General features: G+C 41.7%; 1 protein-coding gene across 4 annotated transcripts in view; it reads left to right on the top strand.

The window, feature by feature from the left end:
• The first annotated feature begins 297 nt into the window (after positions 1-297).
• Positions 298-19,200, top strand: part of LOC110465661 — a 26,615-nt gene continuing 7,712 nt past the window's right edge. Inside the window, exons 1-4 of one of the 4 annotated variants that reach the window (XM_021521618.1) lie at positions 298-466; positions 5,220-7,885; positions 8,177-9,843; positions 10,027-18,155. In XM_021521618.1, the coding sequence (XP_021377293.1) occupies positions 5,320-7,885; positions 8,177-9,843; positions 10,027-18,155 (12,362 nt within the window). In that variant the 5' untranslated portion in view covers positions 298-466; positions 5,220-5,319. Of the gene's footprint in view, positions 467-5,219; positions 9,844-10,026; positions 18,156-19,200 lie in introns of all 4 variants that reach the window. The other 3 variants (XM_021521617.1, XM_021521619.1, XM_021521615.1) reach the window with 3 other exon arrangements.

Raw genomic sequence — 19,200 nt, 5'->3', positions numbered from 1 at the left:
AACAGTGGCGAATCCAGAGACCTGTCTGAGTTGATTTGAGGAAAATGGTGAAATAATATGATTTTTTAAGAAAATACTCAGGGTGGGGGGTTTCTTGAAGCTCCAAAAACCCTCTGGATCCGCCACTGCATAACACGATCTATTTAGAGACATAAATATATAACTAGGGTCATGGCTTTAAATATCTATAATGGAAGTTGATAGTGTGCTACCTAAATAACGTTATCGGTATACGACACATCGCTCAAAGGCGTGGTGTGTATCGGCGGATAACGTGCACATTAGTAAGGACCCAATGAAAACGAAAACAACATGGACATAGTCAAAATATAGACAAGCTCTACTTGTTCTGTGGTTTGTAATGAAAAAAATCGTACCTAATGTGTATGAGACTGTGAATTAACCAACCCTGATAGGCCAAACAAGTGCCGGAGTCATGACGTCCCGAGTTGTGAAATGGAAAAAGGTAATTTTTACGGTCACTGTGTGATTTGACTTCTAAAGTTCTGCTGTTTTGTCGGAATTGTAGCCCTATTTGGCTCATTGTATTTAAAAGAACGTTGTGTTATTTCATTAATTTCATCTTATACCCCATTTCAGTAATATAATGATAACTCACGATATCTGTAACCACAATGCAGGATTATTCGCCGGTTGTGCCCAACCTGTCTAATATATATATATGTAGCCCGAGTTTCCACCCTTTCCTTTGGCCCACAGCAGGGGTTCGTTACAAATGTCTGAAATACATGTACACATATGATATGTGTCATGTGACCCATATCGCTATATCATATGTGTATTTCTAACATTTGTAACAAACCCAGGCCTGTGTCTGACCCTGACACCAGACTTGGACATTTTGACAGATAACTGCCAGACATCTGTCAAAATGTCCAAGGCTGAGGTCAGGGCCAGAGGAAACTCGGTCTATGTCGAATACTATGTTAAACATTGTTGACAATGGCTAGATGGCATACAATGGCCTGAAAATAAGTGGGAGTGGCTATATTGTAGCATTTCATTGTTACATTTTCTGTAAACAGACAGTATGTCAGGTGATCATGACTTACCATCAGTATTCTGCCATGGATGCATTTTACTCTATCAATATGCATCAGAGGTTTCCCTATGAGTGTATCACTGATGCAAGACTAGAGTAAGTTTTTTTTTTAATTCCCTTTTGCACCATCCCCCCCCCCCCCCCCCCCCACACACACACACCTCTTTCTCAACACCATTCCATGTTCTTTGACTCTCCACCAAGCGTTCTCCTACCTTGAACGAGGAGGGTTAAAGACACCAGTTTGTAGTAGGATGAGGAATAGTGATAAAGATAGTGCCGTCCCTGGGGCTCGAACCTGCGACCCTTGGCTCTCCAGCCCAATTAATACTCTACTGCTGAGCTAAAGGGAAATTCTCTACAGCTGACGTGCTTGTAAGGCAACCTAATCAATGCACATCTATTACATACTCAACAAGATGTGGACCTGCAGCTGCATGTGTGACCAGGAAAAAAATGACATATCAAAACAGATGTACGTCAAAAACTGAACACAGGAGGATATATTAAATAAATACATAAGGTTAAAAAAACAAGTTTCTTAGCTAATAAGCTGATAATGAATCAACCATCTCAAATTTAGGGGCCATTTTTACGTAATGTTTAATTTTGCATTTGTGTCAACTTCTTAAACCTCCATAATTTTTTTTTTTTTTTAAACCTGCTGATTTTCGAATTTTAGAAGGTTCCTTGCCTTTCAAAATGGCTTCCAGCTCCGTGTTGGCGCTAAATGTTATCATATGGAGCACAATTTGCCTCCAAATGAACCTTGTTTAGGAAATTCTTTGTTTTACATACAATAGTAGGGTCATAATCACATGACCAAAAATATACAAAAAAAAAAAAAAAAAAAAAAAAAAAAAATATCCGCCCTACCTACCCTAGTTTTTTTGCAAATGCAACCCTAAACAGACTATATATTTTTTTTGGCCTTAAAGAGTGTCCGTCTAAAGTTGTAAAGCTTTCTCCTGTTACAAATTTGGCACTCGATGAATTATACCCAAGGAGAGTGGTTTATGGTCTTGTTTGTCTTCAGGGGCGAAGACTTTGTTACAAGAGGCCTACGGAGGAATGTAGCGGCACCTGACTTGGTCGATCCCTGGCGACCAGACTGTTCAATTGGTTAGAACGTCTGTCTAGAGATTGTTGGGTCCCGTGTTCGAACCCCGGCCTGGACGTGCATTTCTGTTTCTCCTGTTACACATATATGTCATTTCTTAGTTAGTGGTTAAGTGCATGTCTTGGTTTACATAACTGCGTTCTTACCCTTGTAGTTTTTAGCTCACCTGCCCGAAGGCAGTCTGGAGCATCCTTGGTCCAAGGTTAGGGGACTTAATTTTGTATAAATGGTGGGTGTGACCCCTCTAGGGGCAGAGGAGTGGGGCCAAATAGGGGAAATAGAGGTAAAACTTTTAAAATCCTTTTTCTACCATAGGGATAAAGGGATTTCATCCTTATTTGGTTTGGAGAATCCTTGGGCCAAGGGCACTCATTTTGTATAAATAGTGGGTGTGGCCCCTAGGGCAGAGGAGTGGGGTGCCGAGCTGGCCGAATAGGTGAAATAGAGGTAAAACCTTTGAAATCCTTCTCCTACAAGATTTTGTCCCCGTGTTGTCTCCATCAAGTTGTTTAGTAGTGCCTGTTACTATTAGGATGTATTCATTAAAACAAGATGACCACCAGGCCGCCATCTTGGATTTTGTCCTTTGAAGTTTGTTCTCGCTACATCTCCAAAAATACTTGATGGATCATTCTGAAATTTCATATACATGTACATACAGTACCTACCTAGGAGTGATATATCTTTACTTCATATCAAGTACTTTAAACATATATATCCAGGTGAGCGATACAGGCCCTCTGGGCCCCTTGTATTATGTAAAAGTACTTTGCCACAGTTGGTAATCTAGATATCGATCCGAGCCTCAAAGATATATGGAATGCAAATCTGTATAAAAAATTGTCAATGCACATAAAATAACTTTAACTCATTCACCCCAAAAGACACATTTGAGCCCTTCCAATTCAAAGGTTGGAAAAGTTCATTAAGAGATAGCAGGGGTGAATGAGATAGCAAAGTTTTATTTCATTATGTCTTACATTTATACGTCCTGATGCTATACATCACAACTGAAACAATATTCCAGATATATCTAAAAAAACCTCCAAAATTATTGTTTAACCCTTTCACCCCTATGTAACTTTAGTAGACTCTACCATGCATTGATCTGGATGAGTCCATTATGCTCTACAGTGGTGAAAGGATTAAAAAGAACCCATTTTTATTATCTTATTAAATCATGGAGGTAATATTACAGTGCATTAATGCATGAATAATGTGTGAATGTGTTAACGAAGACAGAGAATAAAAAATCATAAAGAGAAAAAAGTTTGAATAAAGTTAAAATTAATAAGGCTAAACATTTGGATTTCATGTCTGGTCATGATCATTGTATAATAAGTTTAGTGTATACATATACCGTAACAACATTGATTTCCTGCTATCAAAATAACATGCTGGTTAGCCTATTTATTCATTTGACATGCATGATATTTTCAAAGGATTGGGATATTATTCAGTAAGTAAAACTGTTTTATTTGAACAGTCAATTGCAACCGTTATAAGTTTGATGATTTATTACAATTTTATCTTTGACAGTCAATGAAGTTTTGAAGCAGAGGCACCAGGTCCGAAACATCAAATTTTTCTTCACAATATTTGAATTTCACACTTTAACTTCAGAGTTTTACATTTTTAAACTGGTCATTTATTTCATTTAAATACAAAGGTGATCATTTATAAGCATTCATTCATAATAAGTGAGAATGCATGTATGAGATCAATTGTCAGGGGTCAGTCTTTGGGGTATTTTTCAATGCTTTGTGAAGATCATGATTTTGCAGGGTTTAAGGAGGGGTATATATATTAACTTAAAAAATCTTGTGTTAAAATGCCCCATGAGGGAGATGTACGTACCAAACTGGGGTTTTATCTATTTTCTGCCATGCATATATTATCCTGAACAATTCAGGGTGATTGGCACCTACATGTATGCCTTTAGAAATACTGTATCTAGGTGTCAATCACCCTGAATAGTGAAGGGTAATAGCAGAAAATCTGTGAAAATAAATAAATCCCCAGTGTGGACGTACATCTCCCTAATCGGGTCATTTTAACACCAGATTACCATATATACTTAAAGAAAAAACATATATATATAATATATATGTTTTTTCTTTAAGTTCTAGACTTTAGTTAAAATTCATGAATATCATTATAGGTACTGATGGATTTCCTTGTTTCCTTGCCATTGTTTGATTAGTTTATCATATATAATTTGACATGCACAAGTGACACCTCTCTGTCTGACATTTAGCTTGTTTATTTTCGTGTATGTCAACAAAACATGTCAGTTCAATGGAACCAAATACGGAAATGGAACAGTGCACTCATGATCAATATAAAGCTTAATTGTAATAATAACCAGAATCAATTAAACAAACTCCCCATAGTATTGTCATTGAGCTAGACTAAATGATATCGCTCCGAAAATTTGACAACCTAAACTTGTCCACACTGTTGGAATTACTTCTTTGCCCCATATAAATATATGCATGTATAAATGAGTAAAAACAACATACAATATATATACCTGTACAGGTATGAAAAACGATTAAATATTTGTAGTTTTTGCATATATATATATGCATGTATATATTGATAAAGCAATATCCATCACTTATAATGTAATGAAAATTGTTGAATGAAAGACCACATAACCATTAATTTTGTTTATAATAATGTTTAACCTCTCTCTATATATAGCTACTCTAGCTCTCAAATTAATTCTCTATTGATTAAGAGAAGAACCCATTAATGCTTGTTTTCTTTTCAAAATTAACCAAATTTCAATGGATGACAATTATTATATCACTGGTTATAATGATGGAACCATAATTTATCCATATTTCTTATAATTAGCGGAACTCTTTTGAAATGAAGGAGATATTAAATGCAGTGTCTGTGTAATCCTTAAAAATTATTGTCTACTGTTCATGTGTCGATTCCCTCTTGTAAAATAAACAATTTTGTTACTGTTATATATTGTATACTTTCTCGTTTTTCTAAAACTAATTTTTTCTATTTGTTTTTCAGGAGTTTTCAACAAAGACATCCAATTCGATGCAGAACCAAAAACAAAAATTTAACAGACCAGCAGTGAGAAACTAGTGCTGGTTTCATCCTCTTTAGAACAATGGCAGACGGCGACGGAAAACTTCCCTCCGAGGAACAACAGGAGCAGGATATTGAGAAGGTGCCTGTGGTATTGAATTTCATAGATAACAGATATCACTGCAAGCTGTGTCGGAACCATACACAAAGCAGAAATGCATTTGAGGAGCATATTGCATCTCACTGCCTGCTCCGACCTTACGTCTGCTTCCAATGCAAAACGACATTCAGACTGAAGGCAGAGATGGACAAACATGTGCAGTTGAATCATAAGAACAAGAAAGTGCGGTGTGGTATGCAAGGAATGAAAAAAGTGGATGAACATATGAAACCTTTGCTGAAACAAGGGACAGTGACATTTGAAGGATTCCCAAGGAAAAAAATGGATGGAGGTTCTGTTAGTTCTGCCGTAGTGGGTTCCAAACGGAGGTTTTCAGTGAACAATGACAATAAAGCTGGGGATAAAAAGGAAACCACGGAAAAATCTACACAAGAATCTGAAAATCCGTCAAAATCTGCAGATTCTTCTGAAAGTGTCTTGCGTGAAGACGACAACGACAAAAGTAAGGTTGATAACGGAAGAGTAACTGGAGAGTCAGTTGCAGTTGATGGTTCAGAAGGGGAGGCAACTCAGGATAGGAAAACACAAGTCACCAGAGCAATCAGTAAAACAATTGATCAAAGTGTGAGTGATAAACGTGTGTCAAAAAATACAGACCGTGTTGGTGTGAGCTCGTTGAGTGTTGGTACAAGTGCAGGGGACATAGACAAAAATTCTACGCATCAAAGCGAAATGCAAGTAAATGTTTCAACTTGTGAACTTGGCGAGGGAACTTCTGCTTCTACGTCCAAGACTGATGATACATCTAACATTACTTCTGGGCAGAACCACAATGTACAATCACGCCAGCTTGAGCCTGGTTATCTCAGTCAGAAAAAAGCATCAAAAACTGCTAAGATGAACTGTGATGTCGAGGACAACATTTTGGACAGTGATGACAAATCCAGACTTGGTTCTACAGTTAGTGATACTCTACAGAGTTGCACTGGTCAAGAAGAAAGTACATCTGCTAAACCCAAACCTACCAGTATTTCTGAAGACAAAAACGAACAGAAAACTGTTGAATCGGAACAAGTCTCTGATAGACATTTTCAAATTAATTCTGAACAAGACGAAAGTGAATGTAATTCCAGCAATGTAATGAAGGATCCTGGATGTTCAGATTTGTCACGGAGCAGGTCTTCAGAAAATGTGTCTCTTATCAGTGCGAAAAGTAGCAATGTGTCTTCGGCACAGCTAAAATCCGGGTCATCGGCCTATGAAACTCAAGGAAGTGATGATGCTGACTCTTATGTATCTAGTTTAGTTTCCTCTATCAATTCAAAATGTACGGAGACTTCCAAAGGTAGAGAAAAGTCATCAGCGATAGGAAACACTCAAAACCCGGACTTGAATAAACAGCAGCAAATTGTTGATGAAAGTTTACCAGAAGAACTAATAGTGAAGTCACATTTACATCAGCAGATTACCAGGGTAACACCTCCTGAATCTAATATGGCAGCAAATGTTTTGACTGAAAGTGAAACTTCAATAAATCTCCTACCTCAACCTACTGATTTGGCAAAATTTCAGTCACCAGTGCAAAGTAAAACCCTGCAGATGGCTTCTGGTCCAAACACACATTCTAGCATTTCATCTGCAGAAAAAATATTGGTTATGCAACAATCAGGAGACAAGAGCTATGGAAAATATAAACCAGTGGAAGTTTGTAGTTCAAACTCCCCTCTAACGGACAGTTTACCTCAGATTTCTGATGCTGAAATATCTGTTCCCCTGAAAGAAACGTCAGCTTTTACAACAAAGAAAAGCAATTGTGTCCTACCAACGTCCAAAGAGGAGAATCTGCATACGCAGGAGGAAATCCCGGAAGTTTCTGTATTAAGGGGAGACAGCAATCAGGAAAAGGAGGGAACACATGAAGAGAAGGAATCTAACACACATTCCACGAATTACGTCCGAGATTTGAGTGAGATATCTTCAGATACAAAAATTGATGAACAAGTAAGGTCACCAGTGTCGGGTCCGCCGCGGGATAAAGGGCAAGAGCTCGCTGCTGCAACTAGTGAAGATGCTCGAGACGGACACGGGAGACAAGATGAAGCCAATAAAGATCTGCCACTGACACAGGAAGGACAACTCAATGCTGCAACTGACCAAAGTCTTCCACAGCGACAGGAAATCATTTCTGCAGCTGCACAGGATCACCTGATATTGCCCACTGCTGCAACTGACAAAGGTCATACAAGGGATAAGACAAGACATCTCACGACTACAGTTGATCAAATTTCTGAGCAAGATCAGCAGGATCAATCTACTGCAAAAACTTGTAAAGATTCTCCAACACAGTCTCCAGGAAATCAGCTTAATGCTGCAGCTGACAAAGGTCCTACAGGGGATAAGACAAGACATCTCACGACTACAGTTGATCAAATTTCTGAGCAAGATCAGCAGGACCAATCTACTGCAACAACTTGTAAAGAGACTCCACAGTCTCCAGGAAATCAGCTCAATGCTGCAACTGACAAAGGTCTTACAATGGATAAGACAAGACATCTCACGACTACAGTTGATCAAATTTCTGAGCAAGATCAGAAGGACCAATCTACTGCAACAACTTGTAAACATTCTCCACCACAGTCTCCAGGAAATCAGCTTAATGCTGCAGCTGACAAAGGTCTTACAATGGATAAGTCAAGACATCTCACGACTACAGTTGATCAAATTTCTGAGCAAGATCAGCAGGACCAATCTACTGCAACAACTTGTAAAGAGACTCCACAGTCTCCAGGAAATCAGCTCAATGCTGCAACTGACAAAGGTGGTGGATATGATCAGGGGCGATTACTCACCTCTACAGCTAATAATGGAACACCACAGGTTGAGGGGAGAACAGATATTTCTTCAGCAGATGAAGGTTCTCTACAGGAGCAGGGACAGGAAGTCACTTCTTCAATGGATAAAGATCCTCAACAGGAAAAAGAGACATCAGTTATTTCGGAAACTGACAAACATGCACCAATCAATCAATTGAGACAACCCATTGATGCAACTGATACAAATTATCCACCAGAACAACAGGAACAACACACTACTGCAAGTGATAAAGATTCCCTATTGACTAAGCAACACCAATCCATTTCTACAATTGATACGGATCTCACACAGAATCAGGTGATATTACCCACTGAAGCAGGTAACAAAAATCCTCTACATGAACAGGGGAGATCACTCACAGCTCAAACCGACAACGAGACTGTACTGTTGGAGGGGAGGCAACTTGATTCTTCAATCAATAAAGGTTCTCTGCAGAATCAGGGGAGACTACTGACTACTGCAGCTGGTACATGTCTTACACAGGATCAAGGGCCGCAAATCATCGCTGTAACTGATAAAGATCATCCACATGATCAGGGAAGCGTATTAGCTTCTACAATTGACAAAGATTCACCGCTCGCTGAGGATAGACAGCTTGGTGCTGCATCAGGCGGGGATTCTTCAGAGGAACAGGGGAGATTACCCACTACAACAGTTGACAGAAACTTAATTCCATTGGAAAGTTCTTCTCAGAAAGTAGAAAGGGATGACCAACCTTTCAACGAAGACATTGATTCTAGTGAAGAGAATATGATTGCAGCACCCTCAGAGAATGTGACTGAAGTGTCGGATGGTTCTGCTAGAGAATACCCTGACAAACAGGAACTAAAGGAAAAAGAGCCAACTAACCCATCATCAGTGGACAGAAACAGTGTTTTTACACAGCCATTGACATCTACGAAACCATCAGGGGCTAGTGACTCCCAGAGCATGAGCTCTGATGAGGATTTCCACTTCTCACAGGAAAGTTACAGTGAAATGCTCACAGTTAGTGATGAAAATGAATGGATAGTGAAATCCAACCTGTCTACATTGCACTACTCGGGAACGCATGCTGCCAATTATATAAGTTCAGACAGCAAGTCTTCTTCAGAACTCAAATCTGCTGCTGGCGAACGTCCTTCTGTAGGTAAACAGCTTCCAGATTCAAGTGATCAATCATCAACAACAGCAGTGCCTTCTACATTGAAGGAAAAAGGCAACAGTTCTCCAAAATTCAAAACCATGTTAGAAAGGAATGTATATCAGCAACGAACTACCACTGCCAAACATCCAGTTAGTAGACAGGGGACAAGTGATAATCCTCAGCCAGTCCAGAAAAAACAGGACACGCAAGAAAGGGACCCAGAACTTGAAAAACTCAAGCAAATCCAGGTCCAAGGACCTTCTGCCTTGGTGCAACAAAAACCACAAGATGGGAACCAGCCACAGGGCAGAGGTCTTTCTCCAGTCCCTCAACAAACCCAGGTACAGGTTGTGAACCAGCCACAGGGCAGAGGTCTTTCTCCAGTCCCTCAACAAACCCAGGGACAGGTTGTGAACCAGCCACAGGTCAGAGGTTTTTCTCCAGTCCCTCAACAAGCCCAGGTACAGATTGTGAACATGCCACAGGTCAGAGGTCCTTCTCCAGCCCCTCAACAAACCCAGGTACAGGTTGTGACCCAGCCACAGGTCAGAGGTCCTTCTCCAGTCCCTCAACAACAACCCCAGGTACAGGTTGTGAACGAGCCACAGGTCAGAGGTCTTTCTCCAGTCCCCCAATAAACCCAGGTACAGGTTGTGACCCAGCCACAGGTCAGAGGTCTTTCTCCAGTCCCTCAACAAACCCAGGTACAGATTGTGAACATGCCACAGGTCAGAGGTCCTTCTCCAGTCCCTCAACAAACCCAGGTACAGGTTGTGAACCAGCCACAGGTCAGAGGTCCTTTTCCAGTCCCTCAACAAACCCAGGTACAGGGTGTGAATCAGCCACAGGGCAGAGGTCCTTCTCCAGTCCCTCAACAACAAACCCAGGTACAGGGTGTGAACCAGCCACAGGGCAGAGGTCCTTCTCTAGGCCCTCAACAACAAAGACAAGTACAGGATGGCAATCCTACAGTGGTCAGGAGTCCTTCTCCTGTTTATGCTCAACAACAGACTCAAGCTGTGATAGATGTGAATGATTATGTTTTGCAGGAACATGAAAAAATCATGGCTGCAAGGATGAGTATATTTAATCTGACACAACCCCGAGAGCGATTAGGCATTACTTCAACTGCACCGAACAACAGTAGTGTGAGTAACTTGAATATGTTACAAACTAACAATCCTTCTCCACAATCGATGTCCTGCCAAGTTGTGGGAACACCCATGGCATCAAATCAGGTCCGCCAGAGTAGAGCGTCCCTACCGTCCCCAAGACAACCTGTCGGCCAGTTTATGGCCATTGTACCAGAGACAAGCATGGCCACAGGCATCAGAGTAGGACCTCTCAATACAATGCAACAAGTCAGAATACAGGGTAATACAAACCGTCAGCAGTCAGGATTACCTTTTCAGCTGTCGTCGTTTCCACAGATCCTCGGTGTTGCACCAGCAGGATTTCCCAACAGTAATCCAGCAATTCAGCCGAATATTTTACAAATGCAACAGCAGGGATTGTTACCACAACAAGCTAATCTGGTCCAAGGTGTTCCTCAGGGGCAAACAACTCTTGTTTCACAGCAAGTTCCTGGAATTATTGGAAGGATGCCAGGTGGAATAGTGATATCATCGCAGGCTCGTGGATTCATTCCACCTTATATCCTATCGCAGGATGGAACACTACGATCTACACAATTTGCAAACAGCACCATTGTTCAAACCCAGGCTCAGGTTGGGAGCCAGACACAGGTCAGGGGTCGTTCTCCTGTGTCGATGCAGCAACAAACCCAGACTCAGAGTGGGAACCAGAAACAGGTCAGAGGACCTTCTCCTGTGTCGCTGCAACAACAGACTCAGAGTGGAAGCCAGACACAGGTCAGAGGTCCTTCTCCTGTTTCGGTGCAGTCAAAAGAATCTGCTAAACCTGTAGGGAAAATATCTAAGCTGACATCTCTCAAAGCAAATATCAAAATTGCTGAACTGTTTCGAAAATCAAGGGGAGATAAGCAGTTACAGAATACAGAATCGCCACAAGTAGCTGAGCCTGCAGTAAGCGATACACAAACCAGTAGCATACAACCAGATACAGAAACTGCAACTGTAAAACCAGATACAGGAAATGTGACAGAGCAACCAGTATCAGCTAACGTTAAAAAGAAAGGTAAAGGAAATTTTCGGAAAGTTGGGCCTGATTACCTGTGTATTTCTTGCAAGATAGAAACACAGTCTGAAAAAGACTTCTGTCGCCATATTTGGACACATTTCCACATCGCACGGAACCTATGTACTGGATGTCGATCTTCTGCAGAAAACAGTTCAAAATGCCAGCTTGTAATGAGTGTGATCGACGGTCTCAAGTATGGGTGCTCTGTCGGCTCATCCGATGCTGAACCTATTCAGATCAAAACTGAACCAGATGACGATGACGACGTAGTCCTTGTGGAACACATCCCACCTCCAAAGAAAGCGAGACATTCCACCATGGCAATTAAACAGGAGGCCACTCAAATTGCTTCATCCAAAAACAGAGCAGATGTGTCTGTAACACGAGAAAGGGAAACAACAGTTCAGGAGATGGTTAGCTCGGACTGTACAACAGAATCTAGTCGACAAGAAACGACATCAGGTGTCTTTTCTGCTGAGGCTGAGCAAAGAGATGAGATTGCCCTAAAAGATTGTCAAAAGGAATCTTGGGGAACAAGGTCCTCGTTGGGCGACGAGACAGCTGGTACATCTATGAACACGGAGTCTGCAGCACAAGGGAAAAGTTTAGATGCTGAAGCTGAGGTGATGAAAGACAATTCCTCTACAGTAACCACAGACACTGTCAGCACACTTAACACTGTCAGCAACAAGGAAGATCGTGCGTCAGCAAGTAGACTTGTTGTTGGTGAGAGTGGTCGAAAATTAATATGTCAGTTTATTGCGAGGAAAAAAGACCAAGCAAAACAAACTAAGTCTAGTACGGCAGAGAGTGAAAACGTCCGTACCGATCAGTCTGTATCAACTGCAGAACTCATGGTTAGTGAGAGCGGTGGGAACAGGTCTATTCCAGGGGAACACCAGGGAAAACGAACCGAGTCAACGGAGAGTGAAAACACCAGTACCAATCAATCTGAAAACACCAGTACCACCAATCAATCTGAAAACACCAGTACCACTCAATCTGAAAACACCAGTACCATTCAATCTGAAAACACCAGTACCAATCAATCTGTTGCTCAGAGTGCCGAAGTTGATCTAAGTCCTATACCATTAGAAAGAACCACAGGTAACTTCTACGTTTGTGGCGGGTTTGATTTGTGTCAGTTCAGCTGCCTGACTATAGCCGACTTCTACAAGCACATGTCTTCTGTACACAAATCCGCTGTGTCGTTTTTGTGTGTTCACTGTGGATGTTTATGTCCTTCCCCTCAGCTGCTGATGCGCCATCTGAACTCGCATCTGAAAAAAACAGCCCTTTTCTTCTCTTGTTGCATCAGTGGCTGCAGATTTCAGACGAATCTTCTGCATGGCTACAGTTCTCATTTAGGGACGGTCCATTCGCGATGTACCACCTTAAGTTGCCCTTTCTGTGAGACATGTTTCACATCGGTCAACCTCTTAATTCAGCACATTCAGGAGAATACTTTAAAGTTTGTGAAGTGTCCACACTGTAAAGTCGCAGACACAGATGTCACGCTCATCAAACGGCATTTGGCGTCGACCCATCCCAGCGAATCTCGCCGCGTGATGGTAGCTTGTGAACTTGTATGTAAAGAAAGACTGAAAAACAATTTCCGGGAAAGAACCGCCACGAACGAATCTTCTACTACTCCGTCTGCAGGGAATGACACATATGTGATGGAGGTACCAAAGCAAGCCGATACGACTGTTCAAACATTTGAGCGACTGTCTGATACATCTGACGAAGAGGAGGTTATAAGGGCAAATGAGAATCAACAACCAGCCGAGGCACCGGACAATGCAGTAAGCTCAAGACCATCGTTGTCACTGAAAATCCAAGCAACAGTGGTACGTGAGATTTCGGCGTGTGATTCTACCGTGTCGCCAACACCTTCTCCGTCGCACTTGGACGGTTCAGCTACCGAGGAGGATCCACATTCGTCTGATGTGGACAGCACTGTATCCACCAGACTGCAAAAATGTTACCAGTGTTCCTTCACAAGCAAAGGGAAGATTTCTATGGTGCGCCATGAGAAAATTCACACCATGAAATGTCGAGACGAAAAAGTGTTTGCGTGCCCTCTTTGTCCAGACGGCATGGCAACGATACAGTTGTTCCGTGATCATATGAAGAATCATATTGGGAATCATAGTGTGACTATGTACTACTGTGACCTCTGTCAGATCGCCGCGAACAAACGGGAGACGATTCTAACCCATGGCAGGCAGCTCCATAGTGAATTTAATGAAACCACTGACATCTCGACGCGCGATATGAAGTTTTCATTCCAGGGTTTTGTGTGTGACAAATGTGATTATTGTACAACAAGCCAGACAGTTTACGATAAACATGTCGAAACACACGTGGAGGAGAATCCCCCGACGCGAAAAATGTCGGTGGATCAAAAGTGTCCGTACTGCATCTACCATACACAAGATGAAGTTACGTATGATCTACATATCACAAACATGCACCAGAAACAGCTAAATAAGGAAAAAAGGAATCGGAAATCTTCATTGGAGTGTGACAATTCAAAACGTTTGAAATCTGTGCCTAATGAATCAGAATCTGCAAATCCATCCAGTCCATCAATCAATTCTTTTGAAAACCTTCCGGACAAAGCAAGCGTATCCAGCACAGCAACGGAGCAATCACATGATCATAATGACCAATCAGAAACGTCGACATCCATGATGTCTCAGGAAAATGTATCTCGGTCACAATCCAAATCAAACGATTTGTATCAAAACCAGGTGGCCAAGAGATATCGCTGCTGTGAATGTCCCAAAGGTTTCTCCTCGACGGATCAGTTAAAAATACACCTGGAATTTCATGCCAATATAACAAAGCAAAACTACGAAATAAAGTTGTTGAGGTGTTCTCACTGTGATTACTCCACCACAGAGAGGCTGTGGCTAGAACGACACAACCGCCAACAACACAAGAACAGCTCAAAGTCAACGAAGCAGCGAAGGGAGGTAATCCATGTAGGCCAGGGAACGACGAAGACATCGAACACATCTCGGAAGGTTATACAACCAGCAGTGGACAAAAAGGCGTTCTTGATTCCTGTACAATCAACTTTCTCTCAACCAGTCGCGTGCTGCGAGTGCGACTTCTCTACAAGAGACCGTGCCAGTTTAGTTATCCATGTCACCAATCATGCAACGCTGTACCCACGTTTTGAGGACTCTACTGATTCAGCAGAGGAGAAAGAGAAAGAAGACTCTGTAACTGGCCAGGAGGAAAGGATTGACGATACAAATGATGTTGATAAAAACAGCAAGAAATCGGACAGCAAGAACTTGTCACTAGATACTCCTTTCCGCTCGCAATCTGGGAATCTTGTTTCTGAGGATTCTGAACAGGAAGTGATTGATTTGTTGACTGATGAAAGTACTGATGAGTATGAAAAAGACGAAAAAGACGAATCGCAGACGGATGGGGAACAGCAGTTTGTTGGATCAAACAGAAACACATCTCAGAAAACCACTATGTCCGCAACTAAATTGAGCAGCAGATCTGACAAAGTTGCCACATCAGCACACAAATCAATAAGCGACTCGGACGAAGTCACAGGAAGTACGTCTCAGGAAGAGATGGCTGAGGCAGCTACACTTCGCCCACAAAGAAAGAGTCAAGACTGTGACAGCCTGTTCAGGCTTGGAGGCGACCTGTTACATGTCAAACTGAAGCCTTGCTTCTCACAAGAAAAGGATAACATGTTTCTGTGCGAACTTTGCAGCAGCCACGGCCCGTCTCGTGACAAATACGAATTTCACAAACATTTGCTGACGCACATGAACCTTTGGTTTTACATGTGTGGCTACTGTGACTTTCATTGTTTTGAGCAGTCGGCCATGACAAGTCACTCGACTAAACTTCACAGGAACCGTCCCTACCAAATCTTGAAAATGGAAGTGGAGGATTTCAGAAATAGGATCAATGAGATAATTCACTGCAGAAAGGCGGGAATATCTATGTCATCGCTGATCAACACCACCCCTCAAGAGTCTCGTAAGAGTAGGGCGGAGGAAGACATCAAGGACGCAAGAGGACATACCAGTAACTCAAAAGGGGACCCAGACAGCGCTAGCAAGTCCCAACCACAAAATACATCATGTGTGGAAAGGTCAAAGGGAGTTGGCAAGAGCTCACCTGAAAAAGACTCGGTGCTTGGGTCAGAGAAAAGTTTGAATTCACAGAAAACATCTGGTATTGGAAAAGTCACTACTGTTGGTGCATTTCACAAGTGTTCAGTATGTGGTTTTAAGTCTAAGGACAGGAATGCTGTTGTCCGACACTTGGGAGTTCATTCTCAGGTCAACAAAGACCATTGTCAACATTGTCCGTTTCAATCGTCCGTCGCTGGAGATCTTAGTCTGCACATGGCCAAAAGGCATCCGGAAACATGCAAGGAAAAACCAAGCAAGACTCCATGTTCCCGCGAACTCAAAGAATTGCTGGATGACCAGAATTCAAAATCAGCACGGAAAGATTTATCTCCAAATCAGGGTGAAAACAGAACCAGTTCAATAAGTAATCAAAGCACAGGAAAAATCAGTTTGTCTGCCTCGGAAAAATCAACTGTCAGTAGGACCAGTCCAAATGTTGGCAAGAAAAGCTTGTCTGTCCTCAAGACTCCTAAGGTCAGTAGAAGTTTGTCTCCCCTACAACAGAAGGGTGCTGTGAAAACCATTTTCAGACATAATGTGAAGAAGAGAACAGGTTTATACAAGTGTAACTTTTGTCGTTATTGCTCAAAATGGGGAAGCAATATGGGCCGTCACATGCAGTGTAGGCACAATGTGAAGATCATTTCTAAGGAGACTGCAGCGACTAACTGCAACAAAAGGAAAGAAGATGCTGAGAGCAACGATGTGGAGAGTAGCAATGCGGAAAGTGATGACGCGGAGAGTAGTGATGCAGAAAGTGATGATGCGGAAATTAACGATGCAGAAAGTGATGATGTGGAGAGTAGCGATGCAGAAAGTGATGATGTGGAGAGTGGCGATGTGGAGAATAGCGATGTGGAGAATAGCGATGCCAAAAGTGATGAAACAGAGATTGATGATGCAGAGAGTGATGATAAGGAAAGTGATAACACTCAGGATGGTAAAAAGGGTCAACGGAAGCCGGTACTCTACACTTGTGAGGTCAAGGTCAATGCTGAAGGACATTTCCAGTGCCCTCTGTGTACCGCGATCCTCCAGTTTAAATCCAACATGTACCGACATGCCTTAGAGGTCCACAAGGCTGACATCAAGGAAGGCTATACCTGCCTGTACTGTAAGAAGGACTTCAGGCTGAGAACGCCTTTTCTTAATCATTTCAAAACAGAAAAATGTGACAAACCCTGGTTTCTGTGTACAGCAAGGTTTTGCACAGTTGTTTGCCTCGATCGACAGAAGTCTATAAACCACATGCAGAAAGAACATTCGTCAAAGAAAAAACCTATAGTATTAAATACAAGGAAAATGAAACTAGAGAAATGTCTGATCAAAGGGAACCTGTTGCATCGTGTAAATCGACAAGGAAGACCGTCCGGCAAAAAGGACGAAAAAGCAACCAGTAAAAAGGACGAAAAATTACCAAGTAAAAAGGTCGAAACAGCAACTAGTAAAAAGGAGGAAAAATCACCAAATAAAAAGTATGAAAAACCACTCAGTAAAAAGGACAAAAGAGCACCCAGCAATTTGTGTTACACAAAGTCACCGGAGATGAGAGATGTGCACTGCGGAAGTTGCGGCCAGGAAAGGAACGGCTGTTTTGCCTACCAGCTTCACTGTAATAACAAACATTCGGCACAGGCTTTCTGCTGCTTCTTCTGCAAAAAGTTCGCAACAATATCTGTGCGTCACATGATGTTCCACACGATGGACGTCCACAAGGAGAAGGTTCTCAAGTTTTATCACATACCAAAGAAGGAGGAGCATACCAAAATTGCATACAAGTTCAAGGCCGAATTTAAAGGAAAGAAAGCCAAATCAAACAAAATTGTTATATTAATTAATCGTTTCTTTGACAGTACGAGAAAAGTGAAATCTCCAGAGAAACCGAAAAATGCAACAGCCTCACCTAAACAGAAAAAGACTTCCGGTTTTGAGAAACCAAAGAAGAAACAAACGTCTTCAGTTTCGAGTTACGCGAGTGAGGATAAAGGCAATTACAAGTGTATGGCGGTCAAGGGCTGCGGTTTTGCGTCCCCCAAGTACGATACCATTCAGATACACATTCAAAGACACTTAAACTATAAACCGTACAAATGTGAAATATGTGGTCTGCAGTTTTATATGGAGCAGTATGCTAAAATGCACCACACCAAGGTCCACTATTACGAAAAGGCTAGCATCACTGTTAAACGCACAGCTGCCACTGACGAGAAAATAACCAGGCTCATAAGGAAAGGCGAACCCCACTACTTTGAAAATAAGGAATTTACTGTAGACGACGCCAAGAAATTGAGGAATGGGCCAAAGCGTCTTTACAAAGAACTGCGAGGGAAAACGACGTCCTGGAGGTGTGTTGAATGTAAATTTGAGACAAAGTCCAGGAAAATAATTACCGACCACGTCTACAAACATTTACCTAAGATCTACAAGTGTCCTTTCTGTAAACACACTGGCTATCCCAGGTAAGTGAAATATTAAGCATGTGTACGTATTTGACCACGAAAAAGCCCCCTCCCATTATAAGCGAAAGTTTGGCCGTTTCATTCCCCTTGTTTACAAGCACAAAGCATATGTCTGCCATCTTTGATTTCCCCAACTTTGAATTTTGAATGTTACATATTTTGACCACAATGTAAGTGTTTAAGTACCAAACATTTTTCGGATATTTAACAGAGTGGGAGATTAAGTGGTCAGCAATCGATTAATTCACTAAAGAGTCGGAATTGAATTATTCAAAAAGTGCATAATGATGTTGTAAACTGCCATGTTCGGTTGAAGTTGCCTGGCAATGAAATTGCTGTGCAATGTTTTGTGAACAATTATTTTTGTGCACAAATATTTTTATATGCCCGTCAAATTTGACGGGAGTATTATGTCATGGGTCGACCGGCCGGCGTAAACTTTTGTTTGTCCGGCAATCTTCTCCTACATTTTTCGACCGATCTCTTTGAAACTTAAAATCAAACCCTAAAAATCCTGCTTTCAACCAAGTATTCAACCCCAAATACCAAAACATATTTACGCAAAATCAAAAACTTCTGCCAACATTTGGTATCCGAATTTTGAATTTCCTGCAAGAACTCAACATAAAATTGACGGACATAGCTGAATTTAACATATCTGATGTTCCTCCGTGGACCATTCAAACCCCCGATTTTAACTTTACATTACATGAGCGAGGGAAATCAAGTGTTATGCCCGAAGAACACAAATCCTCCTTTCGGGAATGCATTTCGAATTACCCTTCTCATACACAACTTTACACCGATGGCTCCAAAGAAGGTGAGAAAGTGGCAGCAGCCTGCTGTACTGCCAATACTTGCACTTCAGTCCGACTACCAGACGGCGCCTCCATCTTTTCTGCTGAAGCATGCGCCATTGGTTTGGCCCTCGACCATATCGATGAACACCGCATTAAAAAGGCAATTATTTGTTCAGACTCTCTATCTGTCCTACAGAGTTTACAGTTACGAGATCCTAAAAACACAATCGTACAAAACCTTGCTC

The sequence above is a fragment of the Mizuhopecten yessoensis genome, unplaced genomic scaffold (assembly GCF_002113885.1).
Source record: "Mizuhopecten yessoensis strain PY_sf001 unplaced genomic scaffold, ASM211388v2 scaffold11097, whole genome shotgun sequence".
In the NCBI taxonomy this organism is placed as follows: domain Eukaryota; kingdom Metazoa; phylum Mollusca; class Bivalvia; order Pectinida; family Pectinidae; genus Mizuhopecten; species Mizuhopecten yessoensis.
The sequence above is the reverse complement of the archived record's forward strand: the minus strand, read 5'-3'. Positions and strand labels throughout refer to the sequence as shown.